The sequence below is a fragment of the Caretta caretta genome, chromosome 6 (genome assembly GCF_965140235.1).
Source record: "Caretta caretta isolate rCarCar2 chromosome 6, rCarCar1.hap1, whole genome shotgun sequence".
Lineage (NCBI taxonomy): Eukaryota > Metazoa > Chordata > Testudines > Cheloniidae > Caretta > Caretta caretta.
The window spans coordinates 64,633,970-64,654,046 of record NC_134211.1 but is presented as its reverse complement, the minus strand read 5'-3'; the positions used below and the strand labels follow the sequence as shown (position 1 = coordinate 64,654,046).

At 44.3% G+C, this 20,077-nt stretch overlaps 1 protein-coding gene across 2 annotated transcripts in view; it reads left to right on the top strand.

The window, feature by feature from the left end:
• MAP3K9 (mitogen-activated protein kinase kinase kinase 9) overlaps nucleotides 1-20,077 on the top strand; it is a 111,456-nt gene that overhangs the window by 42,617 nt on the left and 48,762 nt on the right. For both annotated transcript variants that reach the window (XM_048852469.2, XM_048852468.2), the window contains exons 5-7: nucleotides 9,897-10,072; nucleotides 17,453-17,693; nucleotides 18,969-19,091. In XM_048852469.2, the coding sequence (XP_048708426.2) occupies nucleotides 9,897-10,072; nucleotides 17,453-17,693; nucleotides 18,969-19,091 (540 nt within the window). The remainder of the gene's footprint in view (nucleotides 1-9,896; nucleotides 10,073-17,452; nucleotides 17,694-18,968; nucleotides 19,092-20,077) is intronic.

Sequence of the window (20,077 nt, the reverse complement as noted above, 5' to 3'; positions counted from 1 at the left end):
GGAGTACTTGTGGCACCTTAGAGACTAACAAATGTATTTGAGCATAAGCTTTCGTGAGCTACAGCTCACTTCCTCAGATGCATTCTGTGGAAAATACAGTGGGGAGATTTATATACATAGAGAACATGAAACAATGGGTGTTACCATACACACTGTAATAAGAGTTATCACTTATAGTGAGCTATTACCAGCAGGAGAGCAGAGGGTGGGGGGACCTTTTGTAGTGATAATCAAGGTGGGCCATTTCCAGCAGTTGACAATAACATCTGAGGAACGGTGGGGGGCGGAATAAACAAGGGGAAATAGTTTTACTTTGTGTAATGACCCATCCACTCCCAGTCTCTATTCAAGCCTAAGTTAATTGTATCCAGTTTGCAAATTAATTCTAATTCAGCAGTCTCTCCTTGGAGTCTGTTTTTGAAGTTTTTTTGTTGAAGAATTGCCATTTCTAGGTCTGTAATCGTGTGACCAAAGAGATTGAAGTGTTCTCCGACTGGTTTTTGAATGTTATAATTCTTGATGTCTGATTTGTGTCCATTTATTCTTTTCCATAGAGACTGTCCAGTTTGACCAATGTACATAGCAGAGGGGCATTGCTGGCACATGATGGCATACATCACATTGGTAGATGTGCAGGTGAATGAGCCTCTGATAGTGTGGCTGATGTGATGAGGCCCTATGATGGTGTCTCCTGAATAGATATGTGGACACAGTTGACAACGGGCTTTGTTGCAAGGATAGGTTCCTGGGTTAGTGGTTCTGTTGTGTGGTTGCTGGTGAGTATTTGCTTCAGGATGGGGGGCTGTCTGTAGGCAAGGACTGGCCTGTCTCCCAAGATCTGTGAGAGTGATGGGTCATCCTTCAGGATAGGTTGTAGGTCCTTGATGCGGTGGAGAGGTTTTAGTTGGGGGCTGAAGGTGATGGCTAGTGGCGTTCTGTTATTTTCTTTGTTGGGCCTGTCCTGTAGTAGATGACTTCTGGGTACTCTTCTGGCTCTGTCAATCTGTTTCTTCACTTCAGCAGGTGGGTATTGTAGTTGTAAGAATGCTTGATAGAGATCTTGTAGGTGTTTGTCTCTGTCTGAGGGGTTGGAGCAAATGCGGTTGTATCGTAGAGCTTGGCTGTAGACAATGGATCGTGTGGTGTGGTCTGGATGAAAGCTGGAGGCATGTAGGTAGGCATAGCGGTCAGTAGGTTTCCGGTATAGGGTGGTGTTTGTGACTATCGCTTATTAGCACTATAGTGTCCAGGAAGTGGATCTCTTGTGTGGACTGGTCCAGGCTGAAGTTGATGGTGGGATGGAAATTGTTGAAATCATGGTGGAATTCTTCAAGGGCTTCTTTTCCATGGGTCCAGATGATGAAGATGTCATCAATGTAGCACAAGTAGAGTTGGGACATTAGGGGGCGAGAGCTGAGGAAGCATTGTTCTAAATCAGCCATAAAAATATTGGCATACTACGGGGCCATGCAGGAACCCATGGTAGTGCCGCTGATTTGAAGGTATACATTGTCCCCAAATGTGAAATATTTATGGGTGAGGACAAAGTCTCAAAGTTCAGCCACCAAGTTTGCCGTGACATTATCAGGGATACTGTTCCTGACGGCTTGTAGTCCATCTTTGTGTGGAATGTTGGTGTAGAGGGCTTCTACATCCATAGTGGCCAGGATGGTGTTATCAGGAAGATCACCGATGGATTGTAGTTTCCTCAGGAAGTCAGTGGTGTCTCGAAGATTGCTGGGAGTGCTGGTAGCGTAGGGCCTGAGGAGGGAGTCTACATAGCCAGACAATCCTGCTGTCAGAGTGCCAATGCCTGAGGTGATGAAGTGTCCAGGATTTCCAGGTTTATGGATCTTGGGTAGCAGATACAATACCCCAGGTTGGGGTTCCAAACAAACACCTACAAGATCTCTATCAAGAATTCTTACAAGTACAATACCCACCTGCTGAAGTGAAGAAACAGATTGACAGAGCCAGAAGAGTACCCAGAAGTCACCTACTACAGGACAGGCCCAACAAAGAAAATAACAGAACGCCACTAGCCATCACCTTCAGCCCCCAACTAAAACCTCTCCACTGCATCATCAAGGACCTACAACCTATCCTGAAGGACGACCCATCACTCTCACAGATCTTGGGAGACAGGCCAGTCCTTGCCTACAGACAGCCCCCCAACCTGAAGCAAATACTCACCAGCAACCACACACCACACAACAGAACCACTAACCCAGGAACCTGTCCTTGCAACAAAGCCCGTTGCCAACTGTGTCCACATATCTATTCAGGAGACACCATCATATGGCCTCATCACATCAGCCACACTATCAGAGGCTCATTCACCTGCACATCTACCAATGTGATGTATGCCATCATGTGCCAGCAATGCCCCTCTGCTATGTACATTGGTCAAACTGGACAGTCTCTATGGAAAAGAACAAATGGACACAAATCAGATGTCAAGAATTATAACATTCAAAAACCAGTCGGCAAACACTTCAATCTCTTTGGTCACTCGATTACAGACCTAAAAGTGACAATTCTTCAACAAAAAAACTTCAAAAACAGACTCCAAGGAGAGACTGCTGAATTAGAATTAATTTGCAAACTGGATACAATTAACTTAGGCTTGAATAGAGACTGGGAGTGGATGGGTCATTACACAAAGTAAAACTATTTCCCCTTGTTTATTCTGCCCCCCACCCCCTACTGTTCCTCAGATGTTTTTGTCAACTGCTGGGAATGGTCCACCTTGATTATCACTACAAAAGGTTCTCCCTCCCTACCCCTGCTCTCCTGCTGGTAATAGGTCACCTTACCTGATCACTCTCATTGCAGTGTGTATTGTAACACCCATTGTTTCATGTTCTCTGTGTATATAAATCTCCCCACTGTATTTTCCATTAAATGCATCTGATGAAGTGAGCTGTAGCTCACAAAAGCTTATGCTCAAATAAATGTTAGTCTCTAAGGTGCCACAAGTACTCCTTTTCTTTTTGCGAATACAGACTAACATGGCTGCTACTCTGAAACCAAATTTAGAGTATTTAAAATCTAAGTCTACTTCCAAATTTTGCAGCTTGAGCCTATTGCTAGCTAATACTATTATCACTATTCTATAATCAGAATGGTCTAGTGCAGAGGTCTTAAATCTCTGGGGTGCACTGCCTTAGAGGGGCACGGCTGGGGCCCTCACCAACCCCCACAGGGAGGGAGTGACTCCCTGGCCACACGCCCAGGGATTTGCCGCCAGCCACAGCTGCCAGCCCTCTGCTCAAGGTCCCGGGGCTCTGCACCCAGCCGCAGCTGTAAGCCTCTGCCCCTGGCCAAGGGTCCGCTCCTGACCCCAGATGCGGCCCCAGCCTCTGTCCCCTTGCCCCTGTTGGTGTCTCTCCCACCCCTCACCCCCCCTCCCCCCGGAACCACAGCCCCACTCCCAGCTCCATGGGGTTGGGGGCACAGATAGGAGTAAGGGGGGGGTGCGAGGTAAAAAGTTTGTGGACCACTGGTCTAGTGGATTGAACTCTTGGCTGGGGATCAGAAGGTCAGAGTTCTATTCGTGCTGTGCTGTTGACTTGGTGGGCCACATTAATGTAAATTGTAATCAATGGAATAGTACCTGCTTACAGTATTGACACAATAATTGAAATGAATGCGTACTTGCAGTACACCAGTGGTGAAGTGGGCCTGGTATGTGACTTTTGATGGGTCACTTATCTCACAAAGGAGGGTTGTGAGGCTTAATGTGTATATAGTTCTCGTGCTAATCATCATCTGTGTCCCCCTCGATCTGGTAATGTCATACTCAAATTTTGGGGGGGGGGGGGGGGAATTTAAGCATGACTGACACGCTGAAAAGCCCCAGGTGGTTGAAGGTTTGTTTAAAAAAAAAAAATCAGTTTCCAGAGGTGAGTTATAGTATGAATATAGTACCAAAGGAAGGAATAAAATCTTTTGTAGGGTGCAATTCAGGTGACGGCCCCGATGGGTTCTCTGGCTATTTTAACTCTGCAAACGTCCCCTGAGCCATCCACTCCAGACCAATTCTTAATTTTTATCAAAATATGTATATAGAATTCTAGAAGAATGCTTAGAACTTCTATATTGTGCCTTACAGCTGAGGCTCTCATAGCGCTTTACAACTGTTACAGAATTAAACCTCACAACCCTCCTGTGAGTCTGGTAGTATTACCCCCACTTTACAGATGGGGGAAAACGGAGGCATAGAGAGGTGAAGTGACTTGTTCAGTGTCACCCAATGAGTTAGTGGCAGGGCTGGCAATAAACCCAGAGTATCTGACTTCCCCCTGTTAGTGGGATAGACTTGCCTTTGACTTAAATAGGTGTCACTGAGAGGTTTGTCTGCTTCTGGAATACTTTTGTTTCTCTCTGTCCTTTGATACAGATTACAAACACAGTTCAATTAAAAATCTAGAATTCTGTGTAATGTTTTGCTAAAACCATGAGCCATAGGATTACAAACAATGGAAGTGCAGCTACAGTACATACATCTGCATTACTACAACTATGACCTTAAGTGACAGTCCGGTTACGAAATTGGGTAACCAACTTGTCGGGTGGATGGGATTACCAAGAAACTACTGTAAATGCACACTTGAAAGTATAGTAGCCACTAAGGACGGAAACAATGTAACTTGTTCACTGAGATTCCCCTGGTCAGATACACAGGACATGCTATGCGATCAATGGGAATCTGATAGTATGCCAGTGAATTTAAGTACATTGCAAAGAATGCAGTGCAACAAGCTCAGTCTAAAAGAGCTAATGACAGCATCGAGCAGTCATAGTTTCAGTGCATTTTATACTGACAGTGTTTCTTAAAATCAAACATGGGTGTTGGTGGGGTGGAAAATATTGGGAGGTGTGAAATATTTCAACCCAATACCATAGAATAAGGGAATAAGAAAGCAATCACTTTCCTCCCCCTTCGTCAAAATTGTTTGTCAAAAACACCATTTCCCTTCTTGGTGAACTCTGGTTCCTCTAATGCTGATTTTGCTTTTGAGTTACTGCCCTGGTGGTCTTTACTGAGATGACAAACCTGAACTTACAAATCTTTTCTCTGAAGAGGGCAAGTTACAACTGTCCTCATTAGTGCAGATAATGACAGTTCTAGGTCTGGGAAAATAAAAGCCATAGACCACCTCCATAGTTATCAAGCTCACTCACTCATGAACTTGGCTGGTTGCAGTGCTTTGTTTTACACTGAGTCATGTTTGCTTTGCTGTGCTTAAAAAGTGGGATAGAGGGGCACTTTATGCCCTTGACAAATTATGCCCTTGACAATTTTTCTATATTACCCATCATCACTAATTGGTCAGCATCAGGGAAGCTTCGAAGCAGTTTTGGACATCCCTGGTTCTGCACATAGATATAAGAGGCATCTTGTGAGCCATAAAAACAAAAATTTTCATTCTGTGTTGCTTTTGGGACCCAGATGTCTGAAGAACAGCATCCTGCTGCACAGAATCTCAGTACAATAACTCCTCACTTAGTCGTCCCAGTTAACGTTGTTTTGTTACATTGCTGATCAATTAAAGAACATGCTCGTTTAAAGTTGTGCAATTCTCCCTTATAAAGTCGTTTGGCAGCCGCCTGCTTTGTCCACTGCTTGCAGGAAGAGGAGCCCGTTGCAGCTAGCTCATGGGGGCTTGGAACCAGGGTGAACCGGCAGCCCCCCATCAGCTCCCCGTTCCCCTAAGTTCCCTGTGCGGCAGCTGCCTAGCAGGCTATCAATTGCTGGTAGTTCAGCTGTCCCTCCCCAACTGCCATGTGTTGCTCCTGCCCTCTGCCTCGGAGCTGCTCCCCCAGACTCCTGCTTGCTGTGCCGGGGGGGGGGGGGGGGGGCTAATGTCAGGGTATCCCCTTCCCCCCTGCTCCTGCACCCCACTTACCCCATCTTCTACAGAGCAGGGGGATGCATGACAGGGTCAGGATGGGGGGGAAGAGCTTCCTGGCAGCAGCTGCCATCTCATCTTGCTGATTAACTTAAAAAGGCAGAGTACTTAAGAGTCAGCTTACTTAAAGGAGCAATGCATGTCTCTCTCTCTCACACACATGGTGTGTGTGTCCCTGTCTTCCCTCCCTCCATTTGTGCTGCCTTGTAGAGTGTGAGGCTACATTAACAACAATGAGTTAACCCTTGAGGGCTCAGCCAATTGCTAGTTCATCATTTAGCAGTAAGGCATCCGCTGGGGAAATATCCCACCCTCTGACTTCACCACCTCAACCAAGCGTCAGTCATCATCGCTGTGTACCAGTATTAAATTTTGTTTAAAACTTATACTGTGTGTATGCGTTGTGGCAGAGCTCCGACCTTGTCCCCATAGGTCCCACGCTTCCAGGCAGTTTATGCTAGCTTCAGAGGCTCACTGCAACCCTCCACAGAGCCCTTCTCTTTCTAGCGCCAGGGGATACAGTCTACTGAGCCCTTTTCATCATAAGCCAGCAAGGAGGCTGGTGAGAGAATTCCCACAGTTTCTGTTGCTCCTATGGCCTTATACCAAAACAGTTTAGCCTCCTCTCCTGACAGGGGCCTGTTTTCCCCTCCCAGGAGGTGTTTCTGTAATGGCGGGTTGGGGGGGAACCGGGGTCCGCCCTCTACTCCAGGTTCCAGGCCAGGGACCCTAATGGTAGTAGCTGTTGGCAGCCAATCTTTCACTGCCAGAGTTGCTACATTTCCCTGGGTCACTTCCCCACAGCTCTCCTACTTTTCCCTTACCAATGACTTGAGAGTGTCTTCATTAACCAGCACTTCATCTGCACTTGCTCTCCTCTGCCTGACTGGAGTGAGCCCTTTTACAGTATCAGAGGGGCCTTAATTAGTCAGGTGGTCACATTAGCCTAATGGCCTCACCTGACTCTTTGCAGGTTAATTGGAGTCAGGTGTTCTTATTAGCCTGGAGCAGCCCCTGCTCTGGTCAGTCAGGGAATGGAAAACTGTTAATCCAGTGGCCAGTATATCTGCCTTCTGCTACTTTGCTGTAGTGGGCGCTGTCCGGGGTCCTCTGCTCGGTGTCCCCGTCCGGTTCCCTTCGTTTGACCCTTTGACCACACTCCCGTCCCTGTTTTTTATTAGTTGTCCCCCGTAATTAGTTGGCTTCCCAGGTCCTGTGGATCCCCCCTTAGGCTGAGGGGGATCCTTTCGTAGTGGACGAGCTCCGCCCGCCCACTTCCTGGATCCCAATAGGGCTACTTTGCTGTAGTGGGCGCTGTCCGGGGTCCTCTGCTCGGTGTCCCCGTCCGGTTCCCTTTGTTTGACCCTTTGACCGCACTCCTGTCCCTGTTGTTCATTAGTTGTCCCCTGTAATTACTTGGTTTTCCAGGTCCTGTGGAGACCCCCCCTTAGGCTGGGGGGTGATCCTTTAGCAGTGGGCGGGCTTTGCCCGCCCACTTCCTGGATCCCAATAAGGCTACTTTGCTGTACCCAACTGGCCTGGGTCTATCACAGTGTGTGTATATAATATATAGTCTTTTGTCCTAACCCCCCTATTTACATTAATTCTTATGGGGAAATTGGATACATTACAATTGCTTAACATCGTTTTGCTTAAAGTCACATTTTTTCAGGAACATAACTACAATGTTAAGCAAGGAGTTACTGTATCAAAATTCCCAAATGGAGAATTGCAATAATTTCAAAATAAAAAAAATACAAAATCAGGATCCCAGCAGAGTCAAAAGGGATAAGAAATAGGAGTTCAGACTAATCCCTGGTGTAACTGTTAAATGAATAGAATTATTGCAGGGATGAATTTGGCTCATGATGTCTTCTAATCTAACTGGCAATTTTAAAATTATAAAGCATCAGTAGAATGTTAATATTCTTAGAATGTTCTAAACTTCCCTTTTTATGGGGGAGGAAAAAAAAGCAGGCAATATCCCACTTTCTTGCACAACTTCTCTTGGTCATGTGGGAAGCGTGTGCTTCAGCCCCTCCAGGTACTGGTTAGAAGGGATGGTTACATTTACACATTGGGAAGGCCCTCTGCATTACAGCATCTGTATCTGCAACTGGGGGATTGAGGTTGTTGTACTCTGCCACATCTGGGACTATGGTCATGTGATAGGCCTTTCCTATCTGACTTCTTCTTGGGGCTTGGCATGAAGGAGTTCTCTAGCATTAAAGGGAATAAGTGTATGACTCAGGCAGGAATCTATGAAGACTGCACTAGGAGACAAAATGTAGAATGAGCAATTAACATTTGCTGAGAAAGGGGGCCTACATTTGAGGTAAGGGGGTGGAATGATTGGGATTTTCCTCATCATGAAAGTTTCAGATCCTCCACTTAACATGATGGTATCTTTAAAAGCAGGATCTTGGTAATTTAAGAGTTTGGGATTTTATTATACACCATTCTCTATTTAATCTCTCTGGCCCACATTGCTATAGTACCTGAGCATCTTTTTTATACTATTGCCTGTTAGGAGCTGCTAAGAATTGTACATGTTGTGGTAAGATGGTGCCTTAAATTCTGTATTTTGGGAGCTATATAATAGAACAAGTTACTGCATTTTGAGTTCACGTTTTGAAACGTGGCAGCTCAAATCTGGTTTAGATTAAGTGGGAAAAGTTGCTTGTTCTTTGCTCATGTAAAACAAACAAACACCGCACAACTTGGTGTCAATGACCGAGTGTGTCATGTATATTGCAGATGAGAATTGAAGATGTATAGGATATATTTTTCACTGCAAGGTTAGCTCAGGATCTTACTCAGTTGTTGCCCCTCACCTCCCTTTCATCCACACACTCAGCCCTCTTAGCTAAGTGGTTCTTTCAACCTCAACTAGCTGGCGTATCTGGGGGTATAGGTTAGAGCCCAGCTTTGCTTTCACTCAAACTGGTAACCTGCTCACTTTGCAGTGAGGTTGCAGGCTAAATCACAAGAGTGCTGATAGTCCTTCAAGCCTTCTCACAATTCCTTCTGTGTGCAGGAGGACAGATCAGTTCTCCTACAATTCACTGGAAAAGAATCTGTGCTCTGCTAACTGCAGCAAAAAGAGCTATGAGACATGCTCACAGAAGTCACAGAGAGGCTGGGGACAGATATTAATACCTGGTGGTAGGGGCCCCTCTGGTGAGGGCCTTACGTGCTAATTGCATTTCTTGGGGGGAGGGATAGCTCAGTGGTTTGAGCTTTGGCCTGCTAAACCCAGGGTTGTGAGTTCAATCCTTGAGGGGGCCATTTAGGGATATGGGGCAAAAATTGGGGATTGGTCCTGTTTTGAGCAGGGGGTTGGACTAGATGACCTCCTGAGGTCCCTTCCAACCCTGATATTCTATGATTCTAAGTCCTAGCAGCACAAATGGGGGAGCACAGCACCAATGAGGACACAGTAACTTGGGTATGGCTTTGTATTGTGGCTGCTCACCCCAGTCTAGGCTAATTTAAGTACCATTCACCCAATTAACTCTGCAGTAAAGTGCAGAAGAAGCTTGTACTAACCCTTGCTTCTCTATGCCGAGCTATGCTCTCAACAGCAAAATCAGTCTCTGTTCTATAACCACTTAGAGTTTTAAGCAAAGTATTTGGGGAAAATATTTATGCTGTGTGGTTTTAACAAGCTTGGTAGTGTAGTTATCTATAAACTGAGTCAGTCTCTAACAGTATTTTATTTATTTAATATTTATATTTCAGTAGCATTTAGAAGCCACCAAATCAGGACATATTTAAAAAGGCAGTCCCTGCCCCAAAGAGCATAGTCTACAAGAGAAGACATGAGGATGAGGTTGGGGGATGGGAGAGGCCGGGTAACAAAAATGTGATAATGCACAATTCTTAGCCAGTCAGAAGGAGTAAACACAACTTGCCACCTGCTTAGTCTCTAACCTCCTTATTCTGATGTTTAACAACTTGCTTGCTTTTATCCTGTTTTAGACTGTTGGAATTCTGACCCACACTCACGACCATCTTTCGCCAATATACTAGACCAGCTCACTACCATAGAGGAGTCTGGCTTCTTTGAAATGCCCAAAGATTCCTTCCACTCCTTGCAGGAAGACTGGAAACATGAGATCCAGGAGATGTTTGATCAGCTCAGGGCCAAAGAGAAGGTAAACAGGGAAAAACATTCCACTCTCATGTGATCTTGGACTGTGATCTTGTCTAGTTTCACAGCCTAAACAGTATCATCTTTGTGTGTTGGTTTCTTTTACTGGCATTTTTAATATGTACATAAAGGGGTTGGAATGGGAACAAAATAGGTTGTAGTACTCTTCCATGCTGTGTCCATACCTAAACCTTGTCCGCTTGTGACATCAAAATGAGAGTCCAGTCACAAATACTGAAGATTTTCCATAATATGGTAGTTCCTCTCCATTTTTCCATGTGTCACCTGGCAGTGAAATTGTTAACAATCATGACAAATGCATTATCATTAGGCTTATATGTCAACACCCAAATAATATGGAAGAGGCAGTTCACACTCTCAGAGCTATTGTTTCAGGCTGCCTGAAAATTCAAGCAAACATCAGTGTTGGTTACACGATGGTCATCTTTTCAAGGTTTTGGTCACAACCACAAGGGCTAGAGACTTACATTTTTTAAAAAAATTATATTTCAGATACTGGAGCACAAGGTACATCTGTCAGCCCAATTTGACTCTTTGTAGGGAATTAGGTCAGCTCATCATGTAATCGGGAAGCTTTTAGAAATGTCAGTATGCCTGTGTTTTTAGGGGTCTCTTGACATAATCATGCTAGTAATGGTATTGACCTCTTTCTATCACCAATCATACAAGTTTCCCACTTAATTGGTTTAGTTGCTATGGCACTAAATTTTGCAGTGCTGTTCTAGGTGTCAGTTACACACGTACACTTAAAATGTACTGGATTTGGCCTGCACCATATGGCCTGCAGTATCAGTGACCAGATTGTGACACATGGAGCCTCTAATCTCTGTCCTCTCCAGGCTCTGATCTTGAGACCATAGGGATTGTCAACAGGCAAGAGCAACAGTAAAGACAAAATGAAAATAGCTTCAGAGGATGGATCAGTGAGAAGAGAAGCTCAAGTAGATAGAGCTGTTGTACCCTGATTTGCCCCCTCCCCATTGCAGGAGTTCTCAATGTGTCTGGAACTGATGCAAGGCCAGGGGAAAAGAAACACAGCTGGTGGCTGGCTCACTTAAAAGCTATCTGCCTTCCATATACTTTATGGTCTCTGCTACAAATAGTCATTGGAGTCACTGAAGCAGCTGTCGCCCGGCTACTCCCTACCCCATTTCCTCTGTTTTCCTGGAATGCACCAGCAGGTCCCTTTGCCTTCCCTTTTCCGCCTTCCCCTTCTCCGTAGTAGCATTGAGCTCTCTAGTAAGTGTAAGAGAAACGCTGGGTGATTGAGTGTGGCAGCAGACTAAGTGGAGACAGCTATTAGAGGATAGTAAGGACAAGGGGATGTCCGTCACCAAAAATGAAGGATGCTCAGTGAATGGGGGTGGAGTTCTCATGTACTGTCAGAAAAGTGAACATAAACTGCATCAGCTCTGTTACTGCCCTTGTAGAACATCTGCTTACTATGGTCAATATAAAAAGGGGGGACGAAGTCTCCATCAGTGTATTACAATGGAGTGACTTAATATGTCCACCAGTTGGGCTGGTGGATATATGCCTAACCAAAGTTAAGGGAATGATGAGCTTATCTATAATGAAATTGTCACTTAAAGGTCAATTTGCTTTAGGCTCAAATGTTAATTTAGGGGTTGAGTGAGAAGGGGCTCTCTGTTGTTTTGTGTTTTTTAAACCAGCCAAAAAAAACCAAAAAAACAAAAAACCTTTATGTAACTAGGAATGTGTTAAGAACTTTTTTTAAATTACATGTGGTGGTGGTGTCCGTTGGTACACGTGGTACAACAGGATTATGTTAGTGCTTTAGAGGCAGAAAATGAATCCGCTCTAACTAGTCCAAGTTCAGTGTCCAGTCTTAGTGATCTGCAAACAGTAAACAAAACCATCAATTGTGAGAATTAAATTTTAAAATGATTTAAATGTGTAGTTTTTCTTAAATTTTTCAGATCAGGAACCGTCTGTTTGTACAGTGCATAGCACAGTGGGTCCCCAATCCCAATTGGAGCTTCTGGTGCTACTGTTATAGAAGGAAAAATGTGAATCATCTATAGCATTTAGAAAAGGACATTTTGAAGAATACTTACTTTGACAACGAGTGTTTTTTTTTTTAATAAAGTTTATTATCAAGCTTGTAGGACGGTATTACAGATAACAGTGAGGTTACCAAAAAAAAAGACAAAAGAAAAGAAAGAGAAGGAAAGAGAGAGAGAGAGAAAATCAGTTTAAAAGTGTGTTTAAAATTTAACAGTATGCTTCCAAACCAAAAGGAATTAAAGTTGAACTCTTCAACTTTTACCTCTGCAGTGAAATTGACCAACTGGAGATAATTATTCTGTGATTTTTCTGAAACCGTTTGTCCTTGTAGTGAGAAGGAAGGAATGTAATGGGGAGAGCAAAGGATTTAGAGATCTCAGGAACAATTAATTCCAATTGATCCATTTCATCAACAAAGGGCAAGGTGAAAAGTTAACTTTAAAGTCCTCCATGTTCACAGGGATGCTGCACCCTACCATGAATTGATAGGAACGACCTCTATATAATGAACATTTAAAAGGAAACAAATAAACCTCACTTCATCTCTCTTGATAATGTTATTGTATAGATTTGTGTTAGAGCTCATAGACTCAGTCTTTAAGGCCAGAAGAAACCATCGTGATCATCTAATCTGATGTCCTGCACATTATAGGCCGCAGAACCTCACTCACCCATTCCTGCAATAAACCCATAATCTCAGCTGAGTTACTGAAGTCCTCAAATAATGATTTAAAGACTTCAAGTTACAGAGAATTCACCATTTACTCTAATTCAAAGAGCAAGTGACCCAAGCATCAGAGAGTGGCAGAGACCATGGGGCTCTATTGCCTACTTGACCTGGGGGAAAATTCCTTCCCAACCTCAAATATGGCAGTCAGTTAGACCCTGAGTGTATCAATGAGACCCACCAACCAGATATCTGGGAAATAATTTACTGTAGTAATTCAGAGCCCTCCCTATCTATTGTCTCATCTCTGGCTGTTGGAGAGATTTACTTCTAGCAGTTGCAGATTGTCTACGATGGCATGTAGCCTATCTCATCATACCATCCCCTCGACAAACTTACCAACCTCAGTCTTGAAACCATTTGGGTTTTTTGTCCCTGCTGTTTCCCTTGAAAGACTGTTCCAGATCTTCACTCCACTGATGATTAGGAACCTTCATCTAATTTCAAGCCTAAACTTGTTGATTGCCAGTTTATATCCATTTGTTCTGGTGCCAACATTGGCCCTTAACTTCAATAACTCCTCTCTTTCTTTTGTGTTTATCCCTCCTAATGTATCTATAGCGAGCAACCATATCTCCCCTCAGCCTTTGTTTTGTTAGGCTAAACAAACCAAGCTCCTTGAGTCTCCTCTCATAAGATAGGTTTTCCATTCCTCTGATCATCCTAGTAGCCCTTCTCTGCACCAGTTCCAATTTGAATTCATCTATCTCAACCATGGGAGACTGGAACTGTGCACAGAGTATTCCAGATGACGTCTCACCAGTGTTTTGTACAATGATACTAACACTTCCCTGTCTCTGTTGGAAATACCTCGCCTGATGCATCCTAGGATTGCATTAGCCTTTTTCACAGCCACATCACATTGGTGACTCTTAGTCATCTTGTGATCGACCAGTAGACCCAGGTCTTTCTCTTCCTCTGTCACTTCCAACTGATAGATCCCCTGCTAATAGCAAAAATTCTTGCAGTTAGTCCATAAAGGCATGTCCTTGCACTCTGCACTATTAAATTTCATCTCATTTCTATTATTCCAGTTTTCAGGGTCATTTTGTAGAATATTCCGGTCCTCCTCCACAGTGGCGGATTAGCCACTGGGCCGATGGGCCCCAGGGCCCTGGCCAACTGGGGGACTCTGGAAAAATGGGTGCCCCTGCAACCCGACCCTGCTCCCCGGCATGTTTCAGCTCACAGGGAGTGGACGGAGCAGCTTTTCCCTTACGCTCTGGGTCCTGCCTTAGCAGCTGGACACCACCTCCTGGGTCCTACTGCTAGCCGGTTTCCTCTACAACCGTGAGTGCCTGCGGAGAGGTAGGAGGGATGCAGAGCAAGGGAGGTGAGGTGAGGGGAAGGGAAGGGGAGAGGAAGGAGATGGGGAAGAGAAGGGGATACAGGAATGGGAGGGGGGAAGTAGGAGCCCAGCATGTGGCATTCTCTGGGCCACCAGCAGCTCCAGCAGGGAGGCAACCGCAGCAACACCAGAACAGGGACATTGCTGCAGCTGCCGATGCAGGAGTGATTGCCAGCAGCAGCTGGGGCCTCCCCTGTTACGCCATCCTGTCCCCCCCCAGCACCAGCAGCCCAGGTAGCACTGTAGGCGGAAAGCGAGAGCCAGTGAACCAAGGGGACTGGCTTCAGCGTGCATGTGTGCGTGTGTATGGGCGCGCTTTGCCCCCCTACCCCCACCCCCCCAAATATAGCAGTCAAACTACAACTATAGCCCTGGGACTGGAGGAGCTCCAGCTCCCTGCTGCGGGCCTCAGAGCCAGGGGAGCTCTCACTCCCAGGTGTGGTCTGGGGCCATGGCAGGGGGGAAGGGCACAGAGCTTCTCTGGTGTTGGGGCTGCAGTGGGGGGATTGAGGGACAGAAAGGAACAAGGTTGTGGAGCTCCTGGGGGAGGGGAGCAGAATAGGGCTGACTGTGTGTGGAACACAGCAGAGCGGTGCAGGGAGGGACAGATTGGGGTGGGACTGTGGGTGGAAGGAGGGGTGAAGAGGGGCCCCCACTTGGTCTGGCCCAGGGCCCCACGAAACCTTAACCCGCCTCTACTCCTCCATATTGACAATACCTCCCAACTTTGAGTTATCTGCAAATTTTATTAGTCCACTTTTTTTTTTTAGTCCACTTTATTGGCCACTTTTGTGCCAAGGTGATGAATGAAAATGTTAAATAAGATTAGTCCCAAGCCGGATACCTGAGGAACTCCACTAGTATCATCTCTCCACCTGACAGTTCACCTTTCAATATGACCCAGTATAGTCTCCCTTTTAACCAGTTCTTTATCCACCTTTCAATTCTCGTATCAATCCCCGTATTCTCAAATTTAACTAATAATTTCCCATGTAGAACTGTATCAAATGCCTTACTGAAATCCAGGTAGATTAGATCTACTGCATTTCCTTTGTCAAGAAAATTTGTGATCTTCTCAAAGAAAGAGATCACGTTGGTCTGCCACAATCTACCTTTTGTAAAACAATGTTGTATTTTATACCAGTTACCATTTACCTCTGTCCTTAACTACTTCATTTTTCAAAATTTGTTCCAAGACCTTGCATACAACTGAGGCCAAACTAATGGGCCTGTGGCTTCCTTTCTTAAAAATAGGTGCTATATTAGCAATATTCCAGTCACAGTGTGCAACCCCCAAGTTTATGGATTCATTAAAAATCCTTTACTGTAGGGCTGGCAATTTCATGTGCCAGTTCCATTAATATTCTTGGATGGAGATCATCCAGGCCCGCCAATTTGGTCCTATAAACTTTTGGTCCTATAAGCTTCCACCTCATATGATTTCTACTTCCGTAAGCTTGTTATCATTAGCCACCCTGCCACTACCCCCTAAGATCCTCATTACCTTTATTAAAACCGAGGCAAGGTATTCATTTAGGTGTTGGACTATGCCTAGATTATCTTTAATCTCCACTCCACCCTCAGTGCTTAGTGGTCCCCCTTCTTTCCATATTTCCTTTTTATTTAAATGGCTAAATAATCTTTTATGATTGTTTTTAATTTCCTTTGGAAGTTCCAACTCTGCTTAGCTTTCGGCAGTTCTCACTTTTCTTCTATACTTTGGGACATACAAGAGGTAGCTTTCCTTGTTGATCCATTCCTTGTAGGCTTTCTGCTTTCTCTTAATAAGATGACTGGGATGCTTGTTCATCCAGTTTGGTCTGCAACCCTTCCCTATGAATTTTTTCCCCTTGCTTGGGATGCAGGCTTCAGACAGCTTCTGCAACTTCGACTTAAAGTAATTCCAAGCCTCCTTCACATTCAGATCCTTAAGTTCTTCAGTCCAGTCCACTTCCCTAACTACTTCCCTTAATTTTTTTTTAAAGTTTACCCTTTTGAAATCAAAGATCCTACTTGCAGACCTATTTTTGTTTATCCTTCCATTTAGTGTCAACTAAATTAGTTTATGATCACTTGATCCAAAGTTGTCCTTTATAGCCAGTTCTTCTGTGAGGTGCTTGTTGCTTACCAATACCAAATTTAAAATGGCGTCATCTCTTGTTGGTTTGGTGACTATTTGGTGGAGAAAACTTTCAGCCATCACATCGAGCAATATCTGGGCCCAACTGTTATTAGTAGCACTTGTCCTTCGATCTATATCTTAGAAATTAAAGCCTCCCATAATCACACAATTCCTACTAGTACTTATTTCATTAAAGATATTAGTTGTCTCTATCCATGTCCAAATAGGATCCTTTGGGGCTGCAGCATATCCCAAGCACTATCTCATTGGAGCCTCTGTTACTTTTCTTCCCCAAAGTGATTTTGGTCCCCAACAAATTCTGTCTTTCCATTCCATCTCTTCTAATTTCTTTATAGTCTGCCTTGTGATTAATATGCAATGCTACTCCACTGCCTATACCTTTTATTTCTGTCTTTCCTCAACAGCACATACCCTTCAGGACCTGTACTCCAGTCATGACTACTATTCCACCATGTTTCTGTTATCCCTGTTATATCTTGTTTCACTTCCTGCACCAGTAATTCTAGTTGCTCCATTTGGTTGCCTTATGTTGGAGCTAGGTTTTTTGTTTTGTTTTCTGTCTTATGATGCGCTAGATGGGAACATTTAATTTTTAGACTGCTTTGAAGTCAATTTAAACAAATTAATGTAGATGCTGATTTAGGCAGGAAAACAAGGGGGAGTTAACAGTTGGAAATTCTGAACAAATCCTGCAAAAATAAGCTGCCATGTCCCATGTCTTTCCCCTTCCCACTCTCTCAAATACCTGGAAAACAAGCTTCCAGGTTCAACTGTTTATTTTATTTTTACAGTCAGTATAGTGTTTGAAAGGTGCCTGGCTTACCTCTGTAGAGACTGAATAACAGATCAGACACATCATGACCAGCAGCAGAATAAGCTTCTCCCACATTGCCCTATCAAGGCGCCTCAACCCTGAGCTGCAGGGACAGCTTTGCAGGGGGAGAGTGGAGTTCAGTCTCTGTCACTTCACTCCTTGGCCTCCTTGCTGAGCGTGTGAACCAGGCCAGTAATGAACTCCAGCCATCTTTGGATTTGCTCCTCTAGTAGATGGAATAATTTCAGAACTCGTATGTCATACTTGTAATCTATAGAATTCTCCTCTCTTTCCTCCCTGCAGGAGCTGCGCACATGGGAGGAGGAGCTGACCCGTGCTGCACTCCAGCAGAAGAACCATGAGGAGCTGCTGCGGCGGCGGGAGCAGGAGTTGGCAGAACGTGAGATTGACATCCTGGAAAGGGAGCTCAACATCATTATCCACCAGCTGTGCCAGGATAAGCCTCAGGTGAAGAAGCGCATGGGCAAGTTCAAGAAAAACCGTCTTAAGTTGAAAGATGGCAATCGCATCAGCCTCCCTTCAGGTCAGTGATGCTGCAGTGCTGGGTTGTAGGGGGGTCCTCTTGTGCCAAATGAGTTTCTGTTAAATGTTGCTGCTTTGTGCCTGCAATCATAGAATGGTCACAAGATGTACCTTAAGAAATCCCAGCCTCTTTGGCATCAAGAAATTAAAGGTCAGTGGTTGTAGGGAAAAACACAGGAAATGGTAGCAATAGGGTGCACTGTGACTAACATTGTCCAAAGGGTAAGGATATGGGTAAAGAGGAATGTTGAATGTTTGAGTGTTTGTAGCACGTATTACTAGTCTGCAGCTGGTATCAGGAAGTTCACTTTTAAAGCAAAATCTTAATTTTAACTATCAATGCAACATTTAGTTCAACAACACCCCAAATGCACACTTTCATTGAAGGTATTACCTGAAAATGGTGGAAGTGTCTATTCTGGAGTCGTCTTATTGTTAAATAAAGCTGATGTGGGTATGTTTGATATCAGAACAGCAACCATAGCCCATTGCACTGCTGGTGTGGGAAATGACCTTGGGACTCTTGAGTCGTGTTGGGTAGCTAAGGGAAGATTATGAAGACTACAGCACTCAACTTCTCAGCATTACTATTTAGCAAATAAATACAGAATTAGACTGTTGCTTCATTCCCTCAAGACTGGATGGAAAATGTCATTTGGTTGGTCAACAATTGGGAAAGTGGGTGGGAAAATGAGGATGGCTGTCGATGGAAGTGAGTCCATTGTGATAAGAGAGGGTACCGAATGTGCAAATTGCTTGGAGTTCCAAACTGGCAAGAAACAGAAAGCTGCGTGTGTTTGATTATATAATTCACCCAGAGTTGGCAGCCATGTTATAGATGGTTCTTAACATGTACTGCACTGTTAACTCTGTCTCTCAAGGGAGACTGAGAGTTGGGGAGAGTGGTGGTGGTAGATTATATTTTTAATAATAACCATCTTGTAAACATTTGTTTCATGAATTTTTGCTTGCCCCAGAAGTCTCTTTGGGAAATGAGATGAAAAGGTTTTTACCTAAAAAATTATGCAGGTACATATGGGTAGGAATGTCAGTCCCCAACTAGACACATTTATATGCTGCTCCTTTGCAGCTGTATGTCCAGATGCAAAGCACTAATCTTCAGGCTGCATTAGGGGTGTGTGCAAATTGGGGGTTTATGTGCCTGCAAAAATGTACTGAAACACTGGTGCCATTCTGCAAAGGTACGAGAAAGAATTAATAATCTTTGTTGTGTTTCATGAATGAGTATTTTAATTGTGACTGTTTTTTTTAACAGATTTCCAGCACAAGTTCACTGTGCAGGCATCTCCAACCATGGACAAAAGGAAAAGTTTGATCAGTAGTTGTTCCAGTCCTCCTGCAAGTCCTACCATTATTCCCAGACTCAGGGCCATACAGTGTAAGGAGCTTGCTATAGCATTGAACATGGGAAGAATATAATATGCCTAGCAGGCACTGCAGTGGGGATTTTTGGGTCTTGTTTAGGAAAAGACGGTGAAACTTCCTGAATGAAGCGTAACTGTGGGGAGTGGTGGTGGGGAATGTTCCTTCTCCCAGAAATTGAGCCTCACTTGTTTGTGTTTCTGGGCACTTGCTGATTGATTGTACTGGAAGTATATTTCTCAGGGATACAGCCTGCTTACTATAACTGAATTTATGGAATTTATATTTGCAAGTTCAGAATGTATTCTTGCGGTGGATCAGATGGATAGGCTGAAAGAGAAGTGTGTGGCAAAGGAATGGAAATTGTTTAGTGTAAACATTTCAAGAAAAATGAAAGCAATTGGTGTGGGAATGTGGCCCTGTCATAACAAGCAGCCGGGAAGTGGAGACCTTACAGGGGACACAAGTACATTTTGAAGAGCAATATGACGGTAGTGTTGTCTAGTGATTAGCGTGGGTCTCAGCATCTTGAGAGTTGGATTTCTATTCTCTTGTTGGCAGTTTTAGAAGAGAACCCAAGGATTAAATAGGCTATGAAGGCCTCTCTGGGTGCTTTTTCCGGCTCAGGGTTGAGGCATGATGAGGGAGGATTTCATAGCCTTTGCCTTTGCCATATCCCTTTTGGATTTGTGTTTTATTCCCTGCTTTGCCACAGATTTCCAGTGTGACCCCTAGGCAAGCTACTTAACCTCTGTGCCAGTTTCTCCATCTCTAAAATAAGGATTAAAACAAATCTATCTGTATCATGTGAGTGTTGTGTGGCTAAATCGTTTGATGTTGGTGAGCACTTCACGCTCTTCAGGTGGTTGGTTAAGTGGTGTTAATACATTTCCTTCAGGGTCTGTAGCATTGTGCCTTACTTCTCTTTTCACCAGTGCTGAAGAGTGGTACATTGCCACTCAGGAGGTGCAGGCAGCATTTTGTGTTTTTCCTGCCCCACAT